Source organism: Aythya fuligula, chromosome 7 (assembly GCF_009819795.1).
Source record: "Aythya fuligula isolate bAytFul2 chromosome 7, bAytFul2.pri, whole genome shotgun sequence".
Lineage (NCBI taxonomy): Eukaryota > Metazoa > Chordata > Aves > Anseriformes > Anatidae > Aythya > Aythya fuligula.
In genome coordinates this window covers 5,433,357-5,457,686 of record NC_045565.1, presented here as the reverse complement: position 1 = coordinate 5,457,686, position 24,330 = coordinate 5,433,357, and the positions used below count along the sequence as shown (strand labels likewise).

The window sequence follows — 24,330 nt, the reverse complement described above, 5'->3', positions numbered from 1 at the left end:
GTATGCGACTTCGACCTCTGCTGCACCCTCTGCGAGACAAGCCAAGAGGGCTTGTCCTTTGATATCTGAGAGGAAATAACAGCAAAGTAGGCCACCTTGTAAAAACGCTTTGATTTAGGGCCTACTGGCTGTAGCAGGCTCGGTGCAGAAGCCGGAGGAATGCAGTGTTGCGGGGGGAGGAGGAATCAAAGGGCTGGGATCTCAGTTTTCAAACATGCCTTTTGTTTTTCTTCCCATGCTCCAGTTATTTATGTTGTATGTGACCAGCAAGGGGCTCTGACCCTTTTCATTTGGATCACGCCATTACACTTTGTGGATACTGCTTTCGGACCAAGTTGTCACATCTCTTTGTCAAATAGAGCAAACTACCAAAATACGACTTTTTTTTTTCCTCTTGCTGGCCATCTTTATGTATGAGCAAAGTGGGAGAAGGCATCTTACAGGTAGCCAGCCCTTCCAAAAGGCTCCGGAAATGTTCAAATGTGAACTGCAGAGTATCTTTAGCAGCGGGAGGTTGGGTACCCCACCTACCTCATTTTTGTCCCTGGTTGCGTGTTACTCACCAGAGCCTCTTGTTTGCTCACAGCTGGCAGTGAAATACAAAATCCCCTTCCACGTTGATGCCTGCCTGGGTGGTTTCCTCATTGTTTTCATGGAGAAGGCCGGCTTCCCTCTAAAGCATCCCTTTGACTTCCGTGTAAAAGGCGTGACCAGCATTTCTGCTGACACCCACAAGGTAAGAGGGGGGCAGAGAGGGGTCTTCCACGCTTCTGTTTGAGGGGAGCAACTCCTGATGCCATCCCTGGTGCCAGGGATCTGGGTGGTCATCTACGAGAGGTGCTGCTGAGCCCCCCTGCCTCTTTGTAATGCTTTGTTACCCCCTGCAGTATGGCTACGCTCCCAAGGGTTCCTCCGTGGTGCTGTACAGCGACAAGAAGTACAGGAGCTACCAGTTCTTTGTGGCACCTGACTGGCAGGGGGGCATCTACGCCTCCCCCTCGGTGGCGGGCTCCAGGCCCGGTGGGATCATAGCCGCCTGCTGGGCAACCCTGATGCACGTGGGGGAGTCGGGCTACGTCGAGGCCACGAAGAGGATCATCAAAACAGCTCGGTTCCTTGAGTCAGAGTACGTGCGTGCCTGAGCTTCTTGCTTGTACTCTATAACCCCCTTCTGGACTCCCTCTCCCAAACTGTTTTTCTCTTGCAACCTTTTTTTTTTTTTTTTTTTTTGTCCCTTAGAGAAGCTATTGCATGAGGGGAAGTCACTCAAGATGATGAAAGGAGGGTTATAATTTCTCTTGTTGGGATGCCTGCATTGCTGTGTGAGCTGATGGTCTCTGCTGTGTTGTCCTTCCTTGCCTCTCTCCTCACTCCTTCTCCATCCCTAAGCATGCTTTAGGGCTTAAATCACCCAAGTCCTCTGCTAAGTCCCAGTGGCCTGTGCTGATTGCATGATTTTTGGTGGGAATGTGCCCTAATCTGTTCCCCTCTCTTGCTTTGAGGCCCCAGAGAGATGGACAGAATGCCTGACCCCGTTCTGCCGTTTCATTTTAACCACCCTCAGTCACTTTTTTCTTTTTAATGTTCCTTCAAGGTTGAGAAAAATTGACAGCATCTTCATTTTTGGGAAACCTGAGGTGTCAGTCCTCTCCATCGGTTCAGACACCTTTGACATTTATCGATTATCTAATCTGTTAGCTGCCAAAGGATGGAACTTAAACGTCCTGCAGTTCCCACCAAGGTGAGTTTGTGGTCCCAGCGGGAGCCATCATTCATTGTGGAGCAGAGGAGCAACGTGCAGAGCCAGGGCATGCAAGATAGGTGTTGCTAGGCCACCTAGCTCTCTTAATTTGCTGAGCGTTGCCCGTTATCTAATAAATTGTATGTAGACTTTTCCTCTGTGGAGAGGCAATTACATTTCTAATTGCTGATATACAGCAGCAGTAGCTATTTTAATGAGCCTGGCAGAGGGCATAGCTAAGGCTCTCTTTCTGTTTAGCTCTGTTTAATACAAGCAGAAATATATAAATAGCTGGGATTTTGTCTCAGGTCAGCAAGTGAGGGTTTGTAGGTGTTTATTTTTTGTTTAAATACTTCTTCCTTCCCAGTGAAGATGAAGGTAATCGAAAGAACAGTGACAGGCTGATCATTTTCAGTGATTTTTCCACCCTGATGTAAGAGGAATGCTTGTCAAAAACTTCTCTTGAGTGGGTAGAAGTTTCCTTTCTGTGGGTGAAAGGGGCAAATGTTCTAAGATAGAAATCTTCTAAGATAGCACTGCACTGAAAATGTTTTAAACTTGCAGCTAGCTTGAAGAGGAGTCTAGAGAGCCCGAAGTAAATAGCTCAGAGGTGTGAGCAGCCCTGTTACTTCTGCTGAGTGCCAGCTTCCACGCTGGGGGTGGCTGACAGGTTACCCAGACCTTTAACGGTGTATGCTGATGTCAGGAAGGGAAGGGGGAGTTGGCATTTTGCAGCAGAAGAGCTCAACTTCCCGCAGCTTGTTCCAGCACGTATTCTGCAGGGATTACCTTTAATTGTAAGGGAGCAGATCATCTTCTCCCTTAATCCCACTAGCACTTTATTTTAAAGAGGCAGGCACTGGCCAGGGAAGAACTAAAGGGCTGTATGTACCTGATGTGGCTAATCTCTCCCCTCTGCCCTCCCCTCTGCCTGCCAGCATTCATCTCTGCATTACGCAGCTGCACACCAAATCAGGCGTGGCTGAGCAGTTCCTGAAAGACGTCAGAGACAGCATTGAGGACATCATGAAAGACCTCAACGCCAAGACCACAGGCATGGTAAGGAGCCGGGATATAGCAGGGGTGTGTTGGCTGAGAGTATTTCCTGGGTGGAATTAAGGATCCCATGTAACCACCTCTTCTTCTCCGCTTAGGGAGCCATCTACGGAATGGCCCAGTCCATCCCCGACAGGAGCCTGGTAGCGGAGATTTCTCTGGCCTACCTGGATGGCCTGTACAGCACCGAAGTTCCTGGCGGTGACAAGCACATGAACGGCTCTCCTGGCCACTACTGACTGGAGCGCAACTGTCAGTGCCTTGCCAGTTAGCACTGGGGTGGTTTTAAAGAAAGGTTTCCTAGGGAAAGAGATTGCAGTATAAGCCTTTGTTCCTACAAGTACAGGTCTGATGGCAGCTTGATCTCAAAAACTTTATTCCCCATCTCCGTCTGCTCTGAAATCTGCATTATTTTCACACTCACCTTTTGGTTTTAGGGCTTTCCTTCCCTTCTCCCTGCCTACTCTCATCATGAATTGAGCATCATTCCATGACTCCAGACTCCTCAGGTATTCTGTATATCACTTCATTCCTTGCTGTTTCTTCTCCTCAGACGGTGCATTCAGCCGGTGTCCAGCCAAGCATTAGATTTGAGTTTCCATGTTGTGTTCCAAGGCTTCAATCTTCCCAGAAGTTGAAGGTAGAAAATAAATTGATTTTTTTTTTTTTTTTCTTTTGAGTATTCCTCCAAGCTACTGCATTTAACAAACCATGCTGGGAGCCTTGTATCTATGTAACGCAGAGCTGATAGATTGGCAAAGGAAAGATGATCAAGTAACTTTTTAAACCCCCTTCTGGAGATCTCAGACTGCAATCAATATTTATTGAGGATGTGGGGGGGAAACAGCACACAATCCTTTTCTGGAATCTCTCCGTTTGAATAACAGCAGAAATAGAAAGCAAGTGGGTGGTGTACGGAGAGGAACTGGATGGTACTGAAAATCCTAGGTACTTAGTATCTGTTTTGCTTCCCTGCCTCTTCTAGAAGACATGCATCGACCACCTAGAGTGCTGTCGCACCTTGCACAGTTCTGGAGGGATGTGCAAAACAGGGATTTCACTGTTCATAACTTGAAGGTTTTGCACTATCTCACAATGCTGTAGTCGAGTCAGTGAAGCCCTAGCGTGTATCATGGCTGGGGACTTGACGTGCAAACGTATGGCACCAAAGCTGACTTTTTTTAAAAAAAAAATCATAATCCTTTAGTATAACAAGGTGACTTTTGTAATAGAAAGTAGTAATCTGTCTGCTCTTTGCACTGATTCTTTTAAGGCACATTCTCAAAAGGGCATTCACCATTGTGCCTTGATGCTTCTCTGGCTTTTTGGGGGATGCCAGGGAGGGTTTGAGGAGTCAGCTGTTGACTGGCTGCAACATTAGCTGCAGTTTCCTTACGGTACTATACTGAAAACAGAACCTCAAAGGCAGGCTGGCCTCAGGTAAACTGTGCTTGCCCATAAGGCAGAGTAGTCGTGCTATTGAGCCAAGTCCCCTCACAGTATTTCAAAGATGCTGGCAGAGCTCTGAAAGGAAGGAGATAGGAAGCAGTAAGCTGGAGGTAGCCGAGCCCTGGGCATACAGCGTTTTTCTCTGCTGTTTTTGCTGTGAGAGTTTTACCACTGCAGCTTGAGAGGCAGTTGTTGCCCTCAGGACGAGCTGGAACCTCTTGAGTTGTTAAACAGTGGTGGAGCTGCTCCTGCAGGGCTTTCCTGTGTGTTTCCTCTCGGCTTTTGGCATGCTGCTGAGAGTTTCCCAGGCAGAGTTCAGCACCTGGAAGAAGACTTGGTGCCATGACTGCAGCATCTCTGCCGAAATGGGCTTGTTAGCCCCAACCTGGCCCCCACTGGCTTAACACAGCTGAAGCACACGCTTGCTCAGTAACTACACAGGCTGAGGAGGCTACAGAGCAGCTGCTGCACACCCAAATTTTGGACCTGGAGAGTGCTGGGAAGAACACTTTGCTTTTTAACAGGTTTATTAGTGCTAGGAGGCAAAGCATTTTGGCCATCTCCTGTCACGTTGAACTGGTGGCTGCAGTGCATGTCTCTGAGCCCTTTTGAAAACATCCCGTCTGAATTGCCTGACAGTCTCTCGGTGTGTTAGCAGCCCTGGCAGTCAGCGTTTATGTTGGACCTGTTTATTCTGTCAACGCCTTGCTAACGTGACCATTGCTGCATCTCTCAGTTTGTTGTACTGTGGGGAGAGCCTGAAGTGTCTGTCTACTGTGACGGTTCTCTTTGAACCAAGGTGTGGAAAACAAAAAAGGAGGCTACTCGTTTTGTTTCTGCTTTAAAAGAAAGGGGGGGATGGATTACGGGGGAGGTAAAGGAGAGGAAAAACTCCCTCCTCTGCCCTGGTGCCGTCCTCCCTGAGGAAGTGGGTGGATCAGTGCTTCATTTCACATTTTTGGGTGGATTTGAAGATGTTATTTGTAACTTAATGTACTTCATTCTGGACCTCACCTACTAGTAATTTGTGGGTTTAATTGTACAATGTGTATACGTTCTGTACTGTAAATGTAATCCTGTGGTCGGGAACAGGCCACTGTAATTTACTGTTGTGTAGTCTTTATTCATCCTGGTCACCTAACATGTAATCTGCTTCTCCTGTATCATGCCAAATGGTTTTAGAGAAAAATGAGATTAACAGGCTATATAATTGTCTCTCTCTCAAAAAAAAAAAAAAAAAAAAAAGACTGGATTATGATCTGGAGGGATTTTCCCAACTGTTAATCCCTGCGAGATTTTGGACTAGTTATTTTTTCCAAGCAAGACACTACATTTGTTACTTGTACAAAGCACTCCCAAGCGAGTTGGGTGCTCCTAGGTACTAGGCTGAAGAATATCCAGATGGATGGGCCAAGAAGAGATGTCTGTCTTCATGCCACGGATTTCATCTGCACTTTTCTGGTGACTTGGGGGAACGGAAGGGTTGCATACACCACAATAATACCTTGCCCAATAAATTCATTGATTTTTTTTAAATGAACAGATGGGATGAGTTTCTTCTGATGGCAGTATTTGATATTGCTCTGGTTTGCCACTGTAAAACTGTAAGCTGAAATAGCTGATGAGATGGTAAAAACGGGCCTGGTTTGCATTAAAAATGGTGCATTGAGCTACCTAGGCTCATTGAACTCTTCATTTATTCTGTTTCAATGCTCATTTGAATGGATGGGGACCTGTTGCTTCTGATCTTTGCTCTTGGGAGCAGCCTAGTCTGTGGCAGGGAGAATGGTTTATGAATTGTATTAATTCTGCCCGAGAGCTGCTCTTTTATTCTGTCAAGATGAAAGTGGTGGCTGTGACTTCCTCTTGCGATGTTCAAGGGTGCCAAAAATTGTGTATGTGTAAGAGCTGTGGGTTTTCTCTTAATGCTTTGTGGAACTTGGAGGGTTGAAAAAAAAAATCTGATCGGAGGTGGGTGATTCCAGTATTTCTCCTAGGCTGTTCTGCTGAGAACAACTGCTGTTGGTTTCACAGCAAAGCCTTCTTGAAACCAAAAAGAAAAAAGGTAGAAATTCAGGCACTGCCTGAATGCCACTGTTACTGGATTGAAGATGTTACAGCACCAAGTCCACCTAAAACCCCTTTTGGGAGGTGTGCCCCAGCCCCTGCTGCGTTTGTGCCTTTTGGTTGTGTTTTCCCCATGGTTGTGCCTCAGGTCTGATGGCTGCACTTTGGGTTTTAGCACAAGCAGTTTTTATCAGATCTGCTCCGGCTTTTAAACAGTGCTCTGATAATCTCATTCTCTTTCAGACCGTGTTTGCTTTGAGGTGCAGGCCTGTGAAGGCACGTGCCTCTTCTCCATGCTGCTTCGAGAAGCTTTTCCATGGCAGGAGCACCTTGCTGAGACAGAGCAGTCAGGGCAGTACCTGGCTTGGGAAAACCTCTTGGCGTAATCCTGACAGTGAGGCCACCTCCTGAACTCAGATCAGGTTAACCAAGAGCTTTATTGTAAACACTTTCGGTTGGTTTTCTACTAAAAGCCGGTTACAGTAGGGGTGAGATGACATGCCTGCTTATAATACTGCCAGAGAGAGGTTAAATTAATAACCACGTTGCACATCACAGTTGTTGGTGTGTGATAAACCGAAGGGTTCACGTACCGCCTTGTGAATAGTAAAGCATGTTTTGGTACAAAAGAAGCAATAACAAAAAAAAGAATAACAACAAAAAAAAAGAAGCAATAACAGATGAGGTCAAGCTCTGGAAGGATTTACTGCAGTAGTGTAACCTTGCTCCTGGTTAAAGGGCATGCCTACTGAAAGCCCCCGAGGCTCAGTAGTCCGAGTGGGCAGTGCACAGGTAAAGGGCTGAAGCATGGAAGTGGCAAGGTCAGAGATGGATGTAAGCACAGGAGGAAAGGCTTCCTGGCTGCCTCCATCCATCTGAAATGCCAAGCTGTGCGTGGCAGGGAGCTTGGTGTGGGCTTAGGCAGTCTGGGTCGAGGCACTAGCTTGGAAGTAAGAGGGAGAAGGCTCGAGGTGCAGTCGTCCAGGCGAGGCGTGGGTTGTGGCTGCGGCAGAGCTGATATTTGGCTTCACGTGTCTCTCCCTAGTCAGGACAGGGAAGCTGCAACCTGCTCGATGAAGCTGGCCAAGTTGATGTCTCTCTCGGATAAGCCCGTGCACTCGTGGGTGCTCAAGGTGATGTGAACCTAAAGCAGACAGACAGCGACTGAGTGCTGCTGGCAGAAAGAGCAGGAACAGGTTCCCCCAGTGCTGCAGACAGCTCGCATCTGATGAGGCAGGTAGTGCTATTACTTTCTCCACTCGTTAGTAAAATTTCCTGGGGTTGGGGAGGTGTTAAGGCATTTCACATGGTTTTCTCCTTGGCCACAAGCAGTGACTGCTGTCCCTGCACTGGTCATGGCAGCCAGCTGTGCCTTTCAACTCACTATCCAGAAGCTCTTCCCCTTGCCTGCTGCTTCTGGTACTGACCTAAAAAAGCCACCAACTCTGGTGCCAGCTTACACGCGGCTACTGCTTAGCTGGGCAGAAACAAAAGGGGAAGAAAGGGGCTGTAGGTGATGTCTGCAGGCTGTCTGTGCTATGCTAAGGGAAGAGGTCCTGCTCGTCTGCCTGGGACTCATGCTATTTTATGCCTCACAAACGGGATCTGCTCCCTGACGAGCTCTGTTTGTCCCTGTTGTCCTTGTTCCTTACCTTATTGTAGACGTTGAACCACTCAGGGTGGTGATCCAGTTTTTCTGCCTGTAGAGCCACTCTGGTCATGAAGCCAAAGGCCTGCCCAGGGGAGTAAGAAGAAAAGTTAGCTCTGGACCATTTACCTTGTGATACGTTGTTGTTCACCCCATTGATATTAATTTTATACCCCATGTTTGTAGGAATCCAGGCAAATCCAAGACCTGGGATGTTCTATATCTTTGTTGGGGTTTTGTATGGGTCTTCCTCTTTTTGGGAATCTCTTCCCAGGCAAGCGCTGTCTCTGGCAGAGTGGTCTTGTGTAGGTTATCTCGCTCAGCCATTGTGTTTTGGGGAAAATGGATGTGCTACTGTGGCTGAGCCCTGCAGGTGGGACACCCTGCTCTGCAAACCAGGTCTCCAGCACTGTAAAAACTCGGTCCTAGCGATGCTCGTACCCGGTTGAAGTCCTTGAAGTGGAACTCCTTGAAGATGGCATCTCTGCCTTCCACCTCGTTCCACCCCACGGCTCTCAGGTTTGGCAGCAGCTGCTCCCTCTCCTCCGCGCTCAGCCTGTGGGCTTTTCCTGCCTGGCACCGGGGAAGGGAAGAGGAGCAGGTCAGCACGGCAGAGGTAGGATGAAGCAGACACCCCCCAAAAAAATGGGCATCCCTTGGATTTTGGAGTTACAGCTCTGTGGAGGCAGCAGCAAACTGGGTGGGAGGTTTGTGTGTGCAGACCTGAACCCCTGAGCACAGGGGTTATCAGTGCTGCCCTCGAGCACAGCCTCCTGGGACACTCCTGCTGTGTGTACGTGTTCATTACAGCCTGAAGTACTAAGAAATGGTGGCTTTGGGTGGTTAGGTTCCAAAATGCATATTTTGCCCCCCTGCCTCAAAAATTCTGTATCTGTAAAGACTTCTGGAACTGAGAACCACTTGCTTTTGAGGTTTGTGAGGTACCCTCGGAAGGAGGAGGACTTTAATTGCAGGGCAGCTGTACTGGAGACCTCTTCTAGAGCAGAAAAGAAGTGGTGTGAATCACAGGGATGAGTCACAGTAAATTGGAGTTCAGCTCCTTTTCCTTCAGCCTCCCTTACGTTAGGATGGATTTTAAGAGGCTGTTTGTCTGCGAGTGACAAAGGGCAGAGGGAGGGACTGTGATTTAGCATTGTCTTCTGCTCCTGGGCACAGCTGTTGCTTCTTAAAGGGGGGTGAGAGGGGGAAAGCTGCAGTTCATGGCTTTAGCAAGCGAGGAGGGGCAAATATGGAACTAAATCTGTGGTGGGAGCTGCCTGAGCTGGTGTGACCTTCCTGCTTGGTGGGCAGGCAGGGATGAGCGTGCAGAGGTGTTGCTTTTCGTGGAAGCTGGCATTCTGGCAATTAAATCCTTTCCTGAGGGCGATCTGATTGCTAGGACTGGGGAGGGTTGTTGTTTCGCACTGGCACACACCAACATCTCTTTGCCATTTGCTTTCCTCTGTGCTTTAGGGCAAAGCCTGGCGAGTTAGGGGTGAGTCCCCACGACCCCAGCCCCCTCTTCCTTGTGCTGCTCAGCTGCTTAAGGTGCTGTTGCCGAGCATCCGTGGCCTGCTTAATGCCAGCGGCTCCCGAGCACCAGGTTTTGAGGGCAGGTGGTGAGTAAACACAGCTCAGAGCAATAAACCCTTGGCTGTTGCCCTTCGTGCCGATGGCGCGATAAGCCGGGCGCGGGTAGCTTAGCAACTGGATAACGTGGGCACGGACGGAGGCCGTGGCGGGGGGGGTGGCAGCACCAGGTTTTGGGGCCGACAGAGGGCTGGAAGCTGCTCACACACCATTGTGGGGAGAGGGGAGGTGGTCTGAGGGCTGAGGTGGGCCATTCCTGGGGTTTTGCACAGGCCTGGCTGGGTTCTGGCTGGCAGATGGGGCAAAAAACAGCTTGTGGCAGTCCCCCTGCACCCTCCGTGCCCTCCACCCCATCCTTCTGTCCCTTTTTTTCCCCCCCAGAGCATCGGCCCGCGTGCTGTTTTGGTGGGTACAGCATGTCCATGCTTTCATGTGCGCTTCTTCCTTTAAGCACACACGCTTTTCATTAGGGAAACACAATTAGTTTGTTTTCTTTTGCTGCCTTTCCACTACTGAGGCATTGGATTTTCTTATTTTTCTGCCCGCAGGACGCTATTGTGCAACCGAGGCAAAGGGACCAGCATGGGAAACTGAGAGCCTGTCCCTAAGGGTTTTCTGGAGATGAAACAACCACCCTGCCCAAATCTGCATCTTCCCTTGTAAGCGTGGCTCCTCACCTAGGGGGGGAAAAGAGGTGAGGGGGAGAGCCCCAGCGTGAGCAGGACTGGAGTTGGCTGTGCCACGAGGCCTCCCCTCCGGTGTGAAAAACCTGCTCAGAGCCCCCACGGGCCGTGCAGCTGGAGCACGAGTGGGGCTCACACCCCAAAGGTAGGATTTGAGCAGGAGCCGCGCTCGCAGTGCTGACAAACCTTTCCCTCCCCCTGCGGAGGAGCCAGCAGGCTGTGGCTCTGCTAATTCAGAGCTGCCCGCGTTACTCATTAACCACAGCACGCAGCTCTGCTCCTTCCTCCCTCTCCTCTTGCCTCCTTAGGGCTGCAGCAGCCACCTTAAACCCTCCTTTCCCCATCCTTCCCCAGCGAAGCAACAGCCGCGTTGCCCGCCGGTGCCTTACCATCGCCTGCTGCTGTCTGTGGCCTCCGTCCCCGCTCCAGGCTGGGCGTTGCGAGCCGTGCTGGATCCCAACAGTGGGGTTGGGGCCACGGGAGGCGTGGCGAGGGGTCGGGTCCACCCAGGGCGGACCGCTGCCCGTGCCCCACGCGTTTCCCAACGCCGCCCGGCAGCGGTCGCCCGCCCGCTGGGCTTGGGGATGCTGGAACACGGGCCCCTTGTGAATCCCCATGTAACAAGCAGTGGTCATGGGCTCTACGCATCCCTTCCCCAGCGGGATGTTTTCCTGACCTGTTGTAGGATGGAGAGGGGTGGTTACGAGCCCCCCCGGGTGCTGCTGTGATGCTCTCACGTGTGCCTCCCGGCCCCGCATCGCTCCGTGCAGTGACAACCACGAGCTGAGGGCTGTGCCGCGTGGGGACAGCCTGGATCATTTCACAGCGTGGTGATGAGCCGGGGTAACGCAGGGACTGTGCATGATACCGTGCCTCTGTGCATTTTCAAGGCATTTCCTCCTGTTGCTGAGGGAACCGTGTCCACACGGATGCTGTGAGCTGTTCCCCAGCCTGTGTTTGCTCCCCAGATTTGTGCCTGTGGCTTGTCACCTGCTAAACTCACTCACGTGGCAGGCAATCTTCCAGAGCTGACAGTTCTCTGCCTTGCTGATGTACGTGACGCTGCACAAGCCCAGCAGGTAGTGAGGACAGAAATGCAGCACCCAACTATACCCTGCTGCCTTTCCTTACCCTTGAGCCAGCTAATTTGGGGAACTTTTGAATACAGTGTGACACACGTCCCTTGTAGATACTTATGCATATCTTGTTTTCCACTTTTCAGAGTTCTTGAGCGCCACAGAGACTATTTGTTTCTCCAGCAGGCGTGTTAGAGGGAAGCAAATCCTTCTGCTGTGGTAATGAAAAGGAAAAATGAGAATCTTTCCTGTCCTGGGAGAGCCTCTGCCTCCGTCCGGGGAGAGGAGACTTGGAAGGCAATGCAGCACCTGGGAAGAAAATAGTCGTCTGCAGATGTGAAGCTGGAGGCTTTGATATGGAAGGCGAGAGGAGTGTCGTACCGTTGTCAGCAATGAGATCAGGAGGTGGGATTGTTTGTAGGGCAGGGAAAGGCGAGCAGGATGTTCTCTTGGCGTGGGTTGGAATTGCAGGACTGGCACTCTGAGCAGCACAGCCCCGGGGAAGTGCCCCTGCAAACAGTGCTGTAAGCAGGAGGTGAATGAAGCCGTGCTGGAGCAAAGGGACAGGTGGAAATATGGATGCTGGAGGTAACAGCTCTGCCCGAGTCGTGTCAGCTGCAGCCTTCTGAAGAAAACGCAGTGGCAGTTGTGATATTGGCTTGTCGGGGCCTCAGGCACACCTTGGTTAGGTGGCAGTGCCTCTCCTGGCCTCCCTATTGATCTGGAGAGGGGGGGACGCAATCCCCCACCTCTCACCGTGCCCTGCTTCCCCTCTGTGGTTTTTGTTCCAGCCCAGCTGGGAGCTGATCCTATTTACTTTGCCAAGCGCGCTGCCAGTGCAGAGCAATTGACAGACACCTCGGCTTGTTAAAGGTGAGAATTTCTGTGGTTGGAGAACATCCCGAGAAAAACGATTAATTATACCGTGTCTGCTGATTACCCAGCTCCTTTGTGATGCCAGTTTCTCTCCTAGGTTATAAATCAGCACTTAACGACCAGCCTTCCATGTGAGGTCTCTCTCTGGCAGAGGGATGTGCTTCTGCTGAAAGGTGTCAACAGGGCAGTTGTGATTTTCCTCTGTGTAGGTGTGAAATTGTGCCTGGGCGATCCTCTGGCTGTCTCTGAATCCTGCGCCCCCGAGTGCATGAAATCCTCCTTTGCTCTGCTTTAATTTTTTCCTTTTTGAGATGGGTCTCTTTCAATTTAATGATTAATTGAGCGCTGTTGGGCAAGGTGTTTGCACAGGGAAGCGTGCAGCCCTGTGCAAGGGGCATGCCTCTCACTGGGGGAAACTTCCGCTCTTTTTTCCTCCCTTTTCCCCTAGTTTAGAGCTGTGCTTTTTTGGGGCTAGGTCAATGGCAGTTTAACTCACATGTGCATTGCTGTAGCACACCCATGGGGGTTATCATGTATTTGGATTGAGCTCTCGCATCACTAATGTATGATTACTTCTGTCTACACCTTCTTAACAAAATCCAGCTTTTGGTTGAGATTCGTGTGCTGCCAACCATCTTCAGACCTGCTTTTTGAATTTCCTCGCCCAGTTTTCTCATTTCACAGACCCAAGGAGGTGGGACACCATCTTCCTTCCACGAGGGTGTCAGCTACGATGCTGGGACTGCTCGCAATCACATAGGAGCTGTGGAGAGCCTGTGCTTTTTGTTGTTCTTTCATGTTTTGATTTTTTTTTTTTTTTTTAATTTTCTTCCGTGGTCTGTGCTGGCTCCTCACTTAACAGTATTAAAGATCTGCTCAGTGTCATCTTCCTGCCTGGATGCTTTTCCAGGCATCCCTCGGGAGCTGCTGACCCGCGGGGTTGGTGTGAGCATTAGCATGGTTCGAGAAATGATAAATTCACTCTTATTTTCCCATCCTGGGCTTTCTCGTGAGGCAAATGGGATTAACCAGCAAAGAAAGAGGTGGCTTCTGCCGTCGTCTTTGCTGTGGCTGTCAGTAAAGCTGCTGACCCAGCTCTGTGATGTTTGCTATTGAAGGGCAGGTGTCCTCCAGCATTGCATGAGAGAGGTTTGTCGCAGCCAGGAGGGGCCTGGTGGGGTTATCAGAAAGCAAACCAAAGGGAGATCTGGGCTGAAAATAGGCGAAGGCAGAAAGAAGAAGCTTCGTTTGTGCTTGCCCTCTTCTCGGGGCACTCCTGGCTGCAGCTGGAGAGGGGATCCTGGGTGAGAAAAGATCCTTGGTCTGAACCAGACCATCCCTCAGGATCCTTAGAGAAGAGATTTTTTTTTTTAGATATTTGCCTTTTTGGAAAGTCCTGGGGATGCTGTCAGTGTGCAGCACCTTTACCTGGTGCACTTGGCTCTGATGCCACCTCCATTTCCCTCTTCTCCCCCCATTGAGAAAGGAGAAGGGCTTACAGTGCTTTTTCTCCCTAAATGGGGAGACCCAGTGCTAGCAACCCAGGAGATGGGGGAACTTACTTGTGTCTGGTGGTACTGAACCATCCACGTGTTCGTGGTTTTGAGGTCACTGGTGTGATGAGACCAAAACCCGTGTGTCATGGATAGGGAGGGATGACTGCTGAGGCAGCAGGGAAACAAATAACCAGCTGCAGTGCCTCAGAAATTCAATGGGAATACATTTTGAGAGCTTGCACCTATGTTACCAGCTTTTGAGCAGGCAGCTTGGGGAAAGAGTCGTGGTCCCCTGGTGAACCTCAGCCCCCTGAGGGTGTTTGGGGCTGGGGTGGGCCAGCTTCTTTCATCAGCGCCTGTTCTGCTGCTCTCTGAAGTGTTGCTCCCGTGGCACAATAGATTTAATTAGAGTTTGTTTAGCATTGGAGGGGATTTATGGCAGTTGTGACAGGTTTAAGTTGACAAAAGGGCCCGATAAATAGAGATGAATTGTTAATTATCCCTGCGTGAGCCTTCCTCTTGGAGAGTCATTCCCCTCAAAGTCAGCCAGGGCTTGAAGTTTGCCTCAGCACGGTGAACAAAATCAGTTGGAGGCTGCTACAAACTTCTTCTGGGCTGGTAATGCAGTGCTTTGGGAAAAGGGCTACGTGTAGATACCTCTGGAGAAGGCTAGGTTGAAAAACTGGCAATAAAAGTGGTGTCATCTTCTTCGAAGGCAGCAAATGTGAACACTCGGTGGGAGGCAGCTGGTCGCAAGAGGCTGGAAAGTCACGGCGTCTGTGCTCAGCTCCCTTCCTGACTTCTGCTCCCCTCCGGCGGTCCTCTTCTGGCACATCTGCAGGGTGAGTGATCCTGATGGATCTGGAAAGCTTTTTCCATCCGAAGGAGTGAGTTTTGCTGTGTTTCTGCAGGCAGAGCTGGGCGCTGCGTGTCGAGCAGCTGCGGTACGGCCACGTCTTGTCACTAGGGGTCAGGAAAACGCTGAGAAAAACTCTGGGGCTCGCAGAAACCTGCCTGGTTCCAAAAACCAGGAGTCAGTGCTGCTAAAGAACGGTTGTGCTCAGCCAAGCAGCTCCTGGTCCGTAGTCCTTGCCCCTGGGTGCTGCCCGAGTTGTGCGGTGGAAGTGCTGAAATGCTGCTTTCTCTCCTCACTGGCAGTGGAGCTGGCTTACGTCGAAGCTTGCTCCCACCCCGCCTCTCAGAGGCATTGCTGCCCCTCTTGGAAAGCCAGCTCTCAATCATCACAGCTTAAAACCCAGGTGGGTTTTAATCCGTGCTGAATCTCCACGGACATGTTGTCCCCTGAGAAGCACCTCCAGGTCCTTTGGTGCACCACCAAAGCATCGGTGCCGCTCCTGTGGCACTCTGTCCCCAAAATCTGTGAGCACTGAGGTCTTTGGGTACCATTCTTGCTTTCAAGCCCTCATTTTATCTCCAGCTTCCCAATTTCAGGGCTCACAGTGGCTGCCCTGAAGTTAGGAACTGGAGCCGGGCTGGATATAAAGACAAGGTCTGTCTGCCCAGACCTTTAATTAGGCCAGCACGTAGGATTAGAAGAGGTAGATGAGCTTTTGGGCATATAAACCCTTCTTCCAACTCGAGCCAGAAACAGCAGGCTTTGCAGCTAAATTAGCTGAGAACAGTTGCTTGGAGAATAGCAAGATGCTTGCCACGTGTGCTTGCTTTGGAAGGAAAGAGTGGCTGCAGCCTACAGGGGAGGATGGCAGGTGAGTGGAAAAAAAAGATGTTAAGGCATTTATTTCCTTGGAGGAAACAGTTACCTTACAGGCTGTGGCACGTGAGGCTGCTGGAGGGGACAGCAGCCAGCTCCAGGAGCCTCGCTGTGCACTGGAGTTGTGAGTTTTATTTCCCAGACCTGCCTCTGGGAGGCGTTTTCTAGTACGTTTTTTTCTCAGGTTGGGGCTGAGAGCAGAAACTTTATTTTTTTGGGGTGATAAATGGCTGCTCGTTGTGCTTGTCCCTCACAGATCACATGTGGGAGTCTGCTGGGATGCTCAGCAGGTGCTCAGCATCGTCTCCAGCCTTCCTGGCAGGGTGCTGGGTGAGCTGGATGAGGTGTAGCACATCCCTGGGAGCACCGAGGTAACACCCAGACCTGGAGCATGCTGTAAGGGGAGCTGCTGGAGAGAGATTGGCAAATCTTGCGCTTTTTTTTTTGGTGCGTGCTTGCACAATCTGAATCTGATAGCAGAAACTCATGCATGAAATTCATCTCAGGTGCAGTGCTGTTTTTTTTTTTTTTTTTTTTTTTTTTTTTTTTCTTGTTAGCATTAAACATGCTCTTTTGATGAGGTTACTCTGTTATTTATATTACCACCTCTATTCCTCCCCAGCCTAATGAGTTTGCACTGCTTCTTCCAAACTGAATTCATCTGCTTTGCTTGTTCTTGCTATTAGTGGGAACGACCACTGGACCATGCTGTCTGCACTGTTTGTTCGAAGCAGGATAAAAATTAATGGGAAAACCGTGTACACAGCAATCTTAAGAAACCCAAACGCCACTGTGCTGCACCCGTTGGGGGTAGGAAATTAAATAACATAGCAGCTCGCTTCAAAGTCTGAGGATAAAGAGTTCCTGTGGCAGGCATGGCAAGGAGGGGAGAGATGAAATAGTACAAATTGTCACTGATTCACAGCCTGGGCTGGGGAGTTTGCCACGGTAAAATGGAGCCGTGTTTAATTCCAGCCAGCTCTGCTCCCTCCTGAGGCAGCTGTGTCCGTGCAGGGGCTTCGGGCTCAAAAAGAGGGATCTGTGGCTTGTGATGGTTTGCCTGGGCGCTTGGACCTCTGCTTGCATCCCTCTGAGGTGCTGTAGGAGGTCAGATAGGATACTAAAGTGGTCTGGGAAGCTGCAGCTTGGCGTAGGGTGGATTTATGGTCTTGCAAAGGGTCATAAAGCAGGGGGTGCTTGGGAGAGCTCGGTCCTCCCCCTGGCCCCGTGCAGGAAGGTGAGGTGCAGCCGAGTGTCCTGCAGTGGGGGGTGTAATGGGGTGGGAGGGTTCCCAGCACGAGGCTGGTACTGGGGAGGCTGCCTCTGACATAGCAGGCTCCGGAGGGCACATCTACAGGTGTGTCCCCCTCCTGAGCCAGCGTGGTGGCGATGGCTGTGGACAAACAGCCTTTAAATTAGGAGCAGGAGCAGCTGCTTCGAGCAGAGCTGGGGCAGGGACAGACCCAGTGGCCAAGGGCAGAAGAGAAGGGAGAGCGAGAAGGGATTTTTTTTTCTCCCCAAACTCATTTTCCTAGGTCAAACAGCTTGTGCTAGTCAAAAGGACCAACAGTTCCAGTGCAACTCGGAGATGTGCTATCTACCATGGCAGCAAGGACTCGCATCAGCAGGATCAGAAAGCAGCCTCTGTGCCCTGGCAGAGGCATTGCTCAGCAAAGAGGATGCTCCTCGCCAGGAACCAGCTATTGATCAGCAGTTCACAATCAATGCCCAGCGTGTAAATAAAGACAGATCCTCTGGTGGAGCTGCAGAGCGGAGCCCGCGCTGGAGACCTGCATGGCCACGTGCTCAAGGATAACTCAGCCCTCTCTCCTGATGCACGATTGAGCAGGTGAAACTGATTCACTTGAGGCTGGTGATTGCAGCTGATTTGCCTCCTTGAGCAGGTAATTAGTGATTTATATGACTGACCGGTATCTTAAAACTGCAGAGATGCTCAGTGAAGTATTTTAATGTGCCTCACTGTAATGATGCTTGGGAATCTTGCTTTTGCTACCGGATTCAGCATAAGGAGGGAAATGAGATTAATTTTTTTAAAGCGCCTACATTTTTGGGTACCCTCCCGGTGCCTCTGAAGGTCTCCAGTGCACAAACTACAACTGAATGTTGTCCTTTCTAGCAGTGGCACATAGCTTTCGTCAAATACCGTTGCAAATTCCTGCAATACAGGCTCTGAACCAGAAGGAAACATCTTCATTGCGGTGCTTCGGGGTCATGTTTTGCATGCAGTTCATTGACAAAAATAACCAGCCAGCAGGGATGAGTTGGGTAAAAGGTTTTTACTGTCTTTGTGGTACCATCTTCCAATTAAGTTTCAGAGGCAACCTGAGATCTGCTCTGTTTAGTTTAAGAGGTAGGAATACTGCGCTGGTTTTTATTTTACTCTCTTTCGTTTATGCTGCTGGAGGGTTTTAGCTCCGCGTTAGAGCATGGAATTGCTTTTTCTCCTTACAGAACCCCAGAAAGGGCATTTTAGAGCTTGGAGAAAACTTTAACACACTGGAGGGCAGGCCAGGATCTTTTCCCTCTTTGCCCTGCGCCTGTATCTCTGTTGACAGTAAGCACAGTGCAAAAAGCACCTGTCTTCTATTCCAAATCACTATTGCCAGTGATCGAGCCTGCCATGTCAACAAAAAGCATTAAGACCTCTGCTTTCTGCTGATGCAGAACGATAATTTGTGGCTCAGGCATTACTGAGGTGTTAGACACCGAAATTATGACCACTCTGTCAGATGGGCTGGATAATTTTTACTCCTAAACCTTCCACCGAGATGATTTTCAGGGCTGGGAAATTAGTCTTACTCTGCAGAGCTGTCAGTGTCTCCTGGCTGTGTCAGTATTAGCTCTAACAAATGTGTGTATGTATGATACAGCTATTTCATCATCATTCCCTGCACTCCTCCAGGCACCTGGGAAGCTTATCTTAAGTGCAGCTCTCCTCTCCCAGGGGTCACTTTTGTTAATTTTGGGGTTGTTTTCCAGTAATGTAGAAAAGCTCCAGTACAAGGTTTATTTTGGTGTGTGTTTTTTTTTTTTTTTTTAAAGGCCCTGTAGACAAATAGGGAGAGAGATTTCCTGCTCTGAGTTAGCTTATGCTTGAAACGGGTTAGGGGAGGTTTTGTTTCTACAGCTAGGAAACTGAGGCAAGGAGAAATCAAGACCTCAGAGGTGTTCAAGACCCCAATTTTCAGTAAAATCTCATCTCCTCAGAAGGTAGGAGGCAGAAGATCATTGTGTAGGAAGGCTGTGCTGGGTTCTCTTGGGCATTTCTGAAGTTCTGAGGCTTGCATCCCTTCCTAGCAGGAGATAGGAGATGGAAAGAAGCCTTCTGGAGGAGATGGTGCCTGTCTTGTCTTCAGTGAAGGTGAGCTGCGAGCCTGTGGCTGCCTCCTCTTCCTTTCAGACATGCTCCTCGGCTGATTGGGGCTCTATTATTAGTAGCTGATGCGCCACTAGAGTTGCACTCCTTCTAATTAATCAATTGCTCCTAATTAATCAATGCTTCTGGTGACAGCTCTTGGCCATTAAATAGTTTTCATTAGTATCCAGAGCCCAACAGCATGGATGAAACTATCTTTGTTGCCTCTTGGATTGCAACACCAAGAAGAGCAGCCCTGTGTGACAGTAAAAGAGCAATTTTTTGTCTGGTCCCTTCCTCGTCCCAATGCAAACTGACCTTTATGATCTTTCTCTCTTCCCTTTCTTTAAACTTTGCATGTTGGTTAAAGGAGAAGATGGGTGGTGACTTCAGCTCCTCTCCTATCCCAGGTGATTATCCTTAGGTAAAGTGGACAGGATCGTTTTTAAAGGTAGGCAACGTCCGATTATCCTCATTTTGTCAGTTATCTGAGAATCCTTCTCAGGTCAAGAAGGAAGAAAGCGAAGATCAATACTTATTGATGCCTGAATTACCCTCCTCCATGCTAAAAATTAACTGTGCCAGTGGTGTAGCTGCATCTGTGCACAGGTAGCCCTAAATTGGCCAAAATTGTATGTACAACCTCAGCACCAGGAAGGGAGGGTTACGCTGCTGGGGAATATTTCCAGACCTCACCAAACATCTGGTGTTTTCCAGGAAACGATGAGAAACCGCTGCTGCACGCTCAACCTTGCTCTCCAGACGGAGAGGGCATCGCTGTCCTTGCTCATCTTGCGAGGTTATTTCCTGAACGCAGCCGTAACGTGGCAAGTATTCGGTCACGTTGGGAAGCCCCGTAATTTCCTTCCTTCCCACTGAATCTGCCCTGAAGTGATTCCTTCCTTTGGTCAGGTTAGCGTGATTCAGAGTGAAGAACCGAAAGGACTCGGTTCTCCTGAGATGCTGGGGTTTGTCCTTTTGCTGTTGGGTCGTACAACATGGCCTTCCGATCCTGGAAACTCATAGGGGTGGTGGGTTTGGTCCCTGTTAACTTCTCATTCTCCTAAAGTGCATCTTTCTGTGTTGGAAGGGGGAGAGAAAAGAGTGAAGGCCAAGCTTTGAAGGATTGAGCTGCTTCAGCAGCTTTGCCAGCTTCCTATGCCCCCCAGCCACTGTTCACCATGCTGCACATAGTTCCTCATTTCCGTAGAGACCAAATCATCCTGAAGTGGCTTTGAAATCACCTTCTACAAGTAAGTGGCCTGAAATGCAGGTCACCCCAAACAGTGGTGGCCTGTGGGGCAGGGAGCTGTCTGTTTTCAGTAAAAAATGCAGAAATGTCCAGTAGGCTTTGTGTAAGGCTCATCAAACCCGGAGGAGATGGCTTACTTACCTGCACTATGCAGTGAATTGCTCAAATAAATCAATTGTGAGAGTATTTTATGGGTTTGGGGTGTTTCATCAGGCTTAAAAGCTTCCAGAGGCTTCTCAGGAGGTGCAGCACCAAGAAGGTCTGTTTAGAGCCCAAGGAATTTCCATGTGCTCCTGCAGCTTCTTGCAGCTTTGACACCACATCCTGCAGTGGCCCAGGAACTGTGCAGTCACCGATCAGACCTTCAGCTCCCAGAGTGCAAGAAGCTGTGCAAAACACATTATTTGTTCAGCCTACCATTCCCAGGCTGTTCTGCATGGGTACAGCTTGGGCTCTGGTGTTTTGCTCTGTTTTTCCATTAGTTTCTGGGATTTTTTCTCTTCCTGTAGAATGTAACTCAGTTACCTCCGTTGGTACGTGCCTGTATCTGCTGAGAAGCCTTCTATCAGTCGCTTGCCTGAGGCCTCCCCTGTAAGTTATTTATACAGTGATTAGTTGAAGCTTCAGATATTTAATGCAACCTTTAAATCACGCATCCAGCAACAGCTATCGGTCACATAAAATTTCATTGAGCGGTGGCTGTCACTTAGTGTTTTTCTCAATGTGTGCATATATTTAATTTTCTACAGACCTCTCTTGCTGATATTTTCTGCTGAGTAAATAGTAAATCGAGGGACTTCAAAAAGTGTTTTGGTGCATTGCAATGAGTGAATTATTTGGAAAGGGAATGTGGAATATAAAAATTCATCTTGCAAAAAAGTTGCCCTGTTGTATAAATCCCATTTCTCTGTTAAAACAGAGACAAACCTTAAAGTGAAACGTACTTTTTCATGGCAGATGTAGGTAGCAAGCAATCTTTCAATCAGCTGGCTTTGATTATTCAGTTTGGGGTTTGTATCTTTTTGTCTCAGCTTATACTATGCTTATGGGACAACACATGCTTTGTGCTGGGGGTTCAAAACTATACCTGTAAATGCTTGAATTCAAAGATGTGGTCAGAATTTAATATTTTTAAGTTGGCTTAGAAAGCCAAGTCCTTGGGCTTACCGAAGGAAATGCAGCTTGGAAGAAATATAGGTGGAAAATGTAAAGCTGAAGTCTTAATGAAGCAAACTTAATTTATGGAGCAAGTAGTAAGTAAAAAGTGAAAGGAGATTATGCCTGGGTCTGCAACTGGAGGAGCAAGGGTATGTTCCAGCACTGAGAGCTGGGCTGTGCCCAGGCCATCATAGACCCCGAAGTGAAGCATCTCTAGGTACCTCATTGCACCTTGTGGTTTGACAAAAGGGCTTGAATTGAGTCTCAAGGGGTGTTTTGGATCCAGGGTGGGTTGAGTTGCACTCTCAGGGTCTGGTTGTGACCTTGGTTGGTCCCTCCAGTGGCTAGGACCAGCAGCAAGGAACCTGGAACAGGGTGGATTCAAATGTTTCTGTGTGTGCAATGCAAATTCTTTGGTTTGGCTGCATGGGTCGATTTGGAGAGCCACAGTCTGCCTCTGTGGAGCTGCCTTCGTGACTTTACAGCTACCCTGTAAGTCGGAGGTGTGTGCATCCTGCCCCTCCGCTCTCAGGCTGCACTGTGGTGAGCAATGCAAACCCCAAAGCAGTGCTGGGGAGCGACAGGCAGGTGTTTCTACCACCCTCGGGGAAACAGCTGGGATATTTGGAGCTCCATCTGCTCGTGAGGTTTGGTGGAAGGGAAGGGAAGTTGCCTGGAAGACTAGTGCTGGAATGAGGGATGTGCGTGCTAACGGGGGCTCACCTTGCCCTGGGTGCACGCACAACCCAATTATGCAGCCAGCAACTCACATCTCTTACATTAACCTGGTTTTAGGGAGAAGAGAGGAAAAGGAAGGGATAAAAGGAGAAGCCAAGGTTGGAGAACAGAAGGAGCAGGCTCTCGGAGGGCAGTGCAGACAGCTGGGTCGTGCAGCAGCCACCAGCCTGGCCATCACTGGGGCTGATAATGCTTTCTATGACTCCTGCCTGCTTGCTGCAGCCCATTAATTGATTTGGCAGAGCAAAAAAGGAAAACGCTGGTGACTGAGTGAAGTGAAACTGTGTATTTTAAATTATCCCCCTGGATCCTGGCGAGATTTCCTTCTCCCTCTTTGGATTGGTTGCTGCGTTGGTTCCCTGCTGTTCTGTGTTCCTCTTGCCCAAGGTTTGATGGATGCTGAGGTCTCATCTTTGGTTAATAATTGGGATTTCACTCATTCTGGAGGCAAATTTGCGACTTGTTCCCGTGGCAAATATGCTACGGGCAGGGTTAGCTGCTGCCCTTGCTGCAGCAAAGGCAAGCGCCGCTGTCTTCATCAGTGCCGTAATTAGATCATTAATTAAAGAGCTCTCTGAGTAGTTCCTCTCCACACTTTTTGAAATAAGGATGGAATCAGACTTCATTTGGCAGAGGTGATGGACTTGGCCTTTGTGTCCAGAGTCCTGCCCGGCTGCCTTCTCCTCCCAGCTGTGAGCATTTTACTCCAGGCCTCGTTACAAAGAGTGGCTTGACCTCTCCTTAACTGCTTCTGAACAGTGCAGCTCCTTCCCAGCATTACCTGCTACAGTGCAAGGAAAGGTGTGAAAAAACAGCACCTCAGTGCACTCTGTGCAGGTGAGAGGGAGCTCCTGCTGTACACAAAGTTCAGAGTGAAAGCATCTTTCTTTCAGTACATTGTATTTAACTTGGTCCGATTCCGTCCCCTTTTCTCTGCAGCGATAAAAACCACTATTGCTCTTTCATCTCTCCCCCTTTTCTTCCTGAGTAGGTTCTGTGGAAACGGTGTTTGGGGGCAGTAAATCACAAACTGGAAGCACGCATTCATAAAATGCTTTATGCCTCCCTCCATCAATATTTCAACGTGGAACACAGGCGCCAACATTTCATTTTAATTAAGCTGCAAATTTCCCTGTCGGGGAAGAAAGCTGAACTCCACAATCCAGCCCAGCCCCGTCCCTGTCCCCATCCCCTCCCCGTGACATCTTATTAGCAGTGTTGTTCTTGTGTGGGAGCTGGGGCAGAGTTTTATGGGGCTCCTGGGGCACCTGGTGTGTGCCCCTCCTGCAGGAAGGAGGGCTTCCAGTTGGGTTGCATCTGGACTGGTTCGTCCTTTTCAAAACTCTTCTTGCCACGGGGTGAAGGGGTTCTTGATGCCATTTGTGCAGGTACCTGTGGGAGCTGGCTTCCAGCAAGCAGACAGGGCGACCCAGCACAAACAGAAGGTTTGGGGAAATAGGCTCTGACAGTGGTTAGCAGCAAGGGAAGGCTTCCCTGCTCCAGCCAGCATTGCGTTTTTTAAACCTGGCCTTTCTCAGGTTGCATTAACTGCTAGGACTGTTCCCGTCCGCAGGAGAAAAAGGATTTGACCAAGGTGTGCAAGGGACTGAAGAGCACAAGGCAGCAGTCCATGGCCTCACAGCCTTGTCTCCGAGGGAAGTGGCAGTGCCAGGTATGAGAGGTGTGCTGCACGCCCAATTAGCGCGTTAACCAGCACAACTCGTTGCCAGAAGGTAGTGCTGACTGTCAGGTTTTGTCCGAGTGGATTGTTCCCAGGTACGTGAGCTAGGATAAAAATACAAATGGCAAAATGCTGAAGGAAAGGAGGGGGTCCCCTAATGCAAAGGAAATATGACCCTCGTGGTGGTGCTGTTCCATCATTGTCAATTACGAGGAGTGTTAAATGTTCCTTCGTAGCAGCTGGCGTGGGGTATTATTGTAGAGAGGGCACTAAATTAGATGGGTTATCAGTGTAATTCAATCTGACAATTTCTGTGGCCATATCCTGAAGACAGTGGGAAAGGTGGGGAGAGGGAGCAGTGCCCGTGACACACACAAATGCTAACTGGAAGGGAAAGAGGCATTCATTTCTCGTTAGCGCATACGAATGTAAATTTAGTGATTTATGTAACTTCCCCGAGCTGAGCTGCTTGCTGCCTGAAGAACTATTCTTAAAACACACATCCAAATTAAGATGCTATGGATCAGATAAATTGCTCCATACAGAAACTTTGTTTGCAAAGTCAACGTTTTTCCAGCAGCCTTTTTAAAGTCCTTAAAACAAAAACAAAACATAGTAGGGAGAAATAAATATCTGTGTTGCTGCTGTCAAGGTCCGGGAGGTGGCTTTGAGGCTGACCTTGCCAGAGAAAGCTGGTGTCACAACAGTCCT

The 24,330-nt window shown here is 49.4% G+C and overlaps 2 protein-coding genes across 2 annotated transcripts in view; one reads left to right on the top strand and one right to left on the bottom strand.

Annotated features, from left to right (window-relative positions):
• SGPL1 (sphingosine-1-phosphate lyase 1) overlaps positions 1 to 5,922 on the top strand; it is a 28,616-nt gene extending 22,694 nt beyond the window's left edge. Inside the window, exons 10-14 of the mRNA XM_032191061.1 lie at positions 587 to 736; positions 888 to 1,126; positions 1,595 to 1,741; positions 2,680 to 2,800; positions 2,896 to 5,922. Coding sequence (XP_032046952.1) covers positions 587 to 736; positions 888 to 1,126; positions 1,595 to 1,741; positions 2,680 to 2,800; positions 2,896 to 3,036 — 798 coding nt within the window. The 3' untranslated portion in view covers positions 3,037 to 5,922. The remainder of the gene's footprint in view (positions 1 to 586; positions 737 to 887; positions 1,127 to 1,594; positions 1,742 to 2,679; positions 2,801 to 2,895) is intronic.
• An 809-nt stretch (positions 5,923 to 6,731) lies between these two features.
• On the bottom strand, positions 6,732 to 10,684 carry PCBD1 (pterin-4 alpha-carbinolamine dehydratase 1). Its single transcript, XM_032191336.1, has 4 exons — positions 10,624 to 10,684; positions 8,403 to 8,534; positions 7,966 to 8,046; positions 6,732 to 7,457 (listed from the first exon to the last, which is right to left on the bottom strand). Exons 1-4 carry the CDS (start codon positions 10,624 to 10,626, stop codon positions 7,359 to 7,361), a joined length of 315 nt encoding a protein of 104 aa, XP_032047227.1. The 5' UTR covers positions 10,627 to 10,684; the 3' UTR covers positions 6,732 to 7,358.
• Positions 10,685 to 24,330: the final 13,646 nt, after the last annotated feature.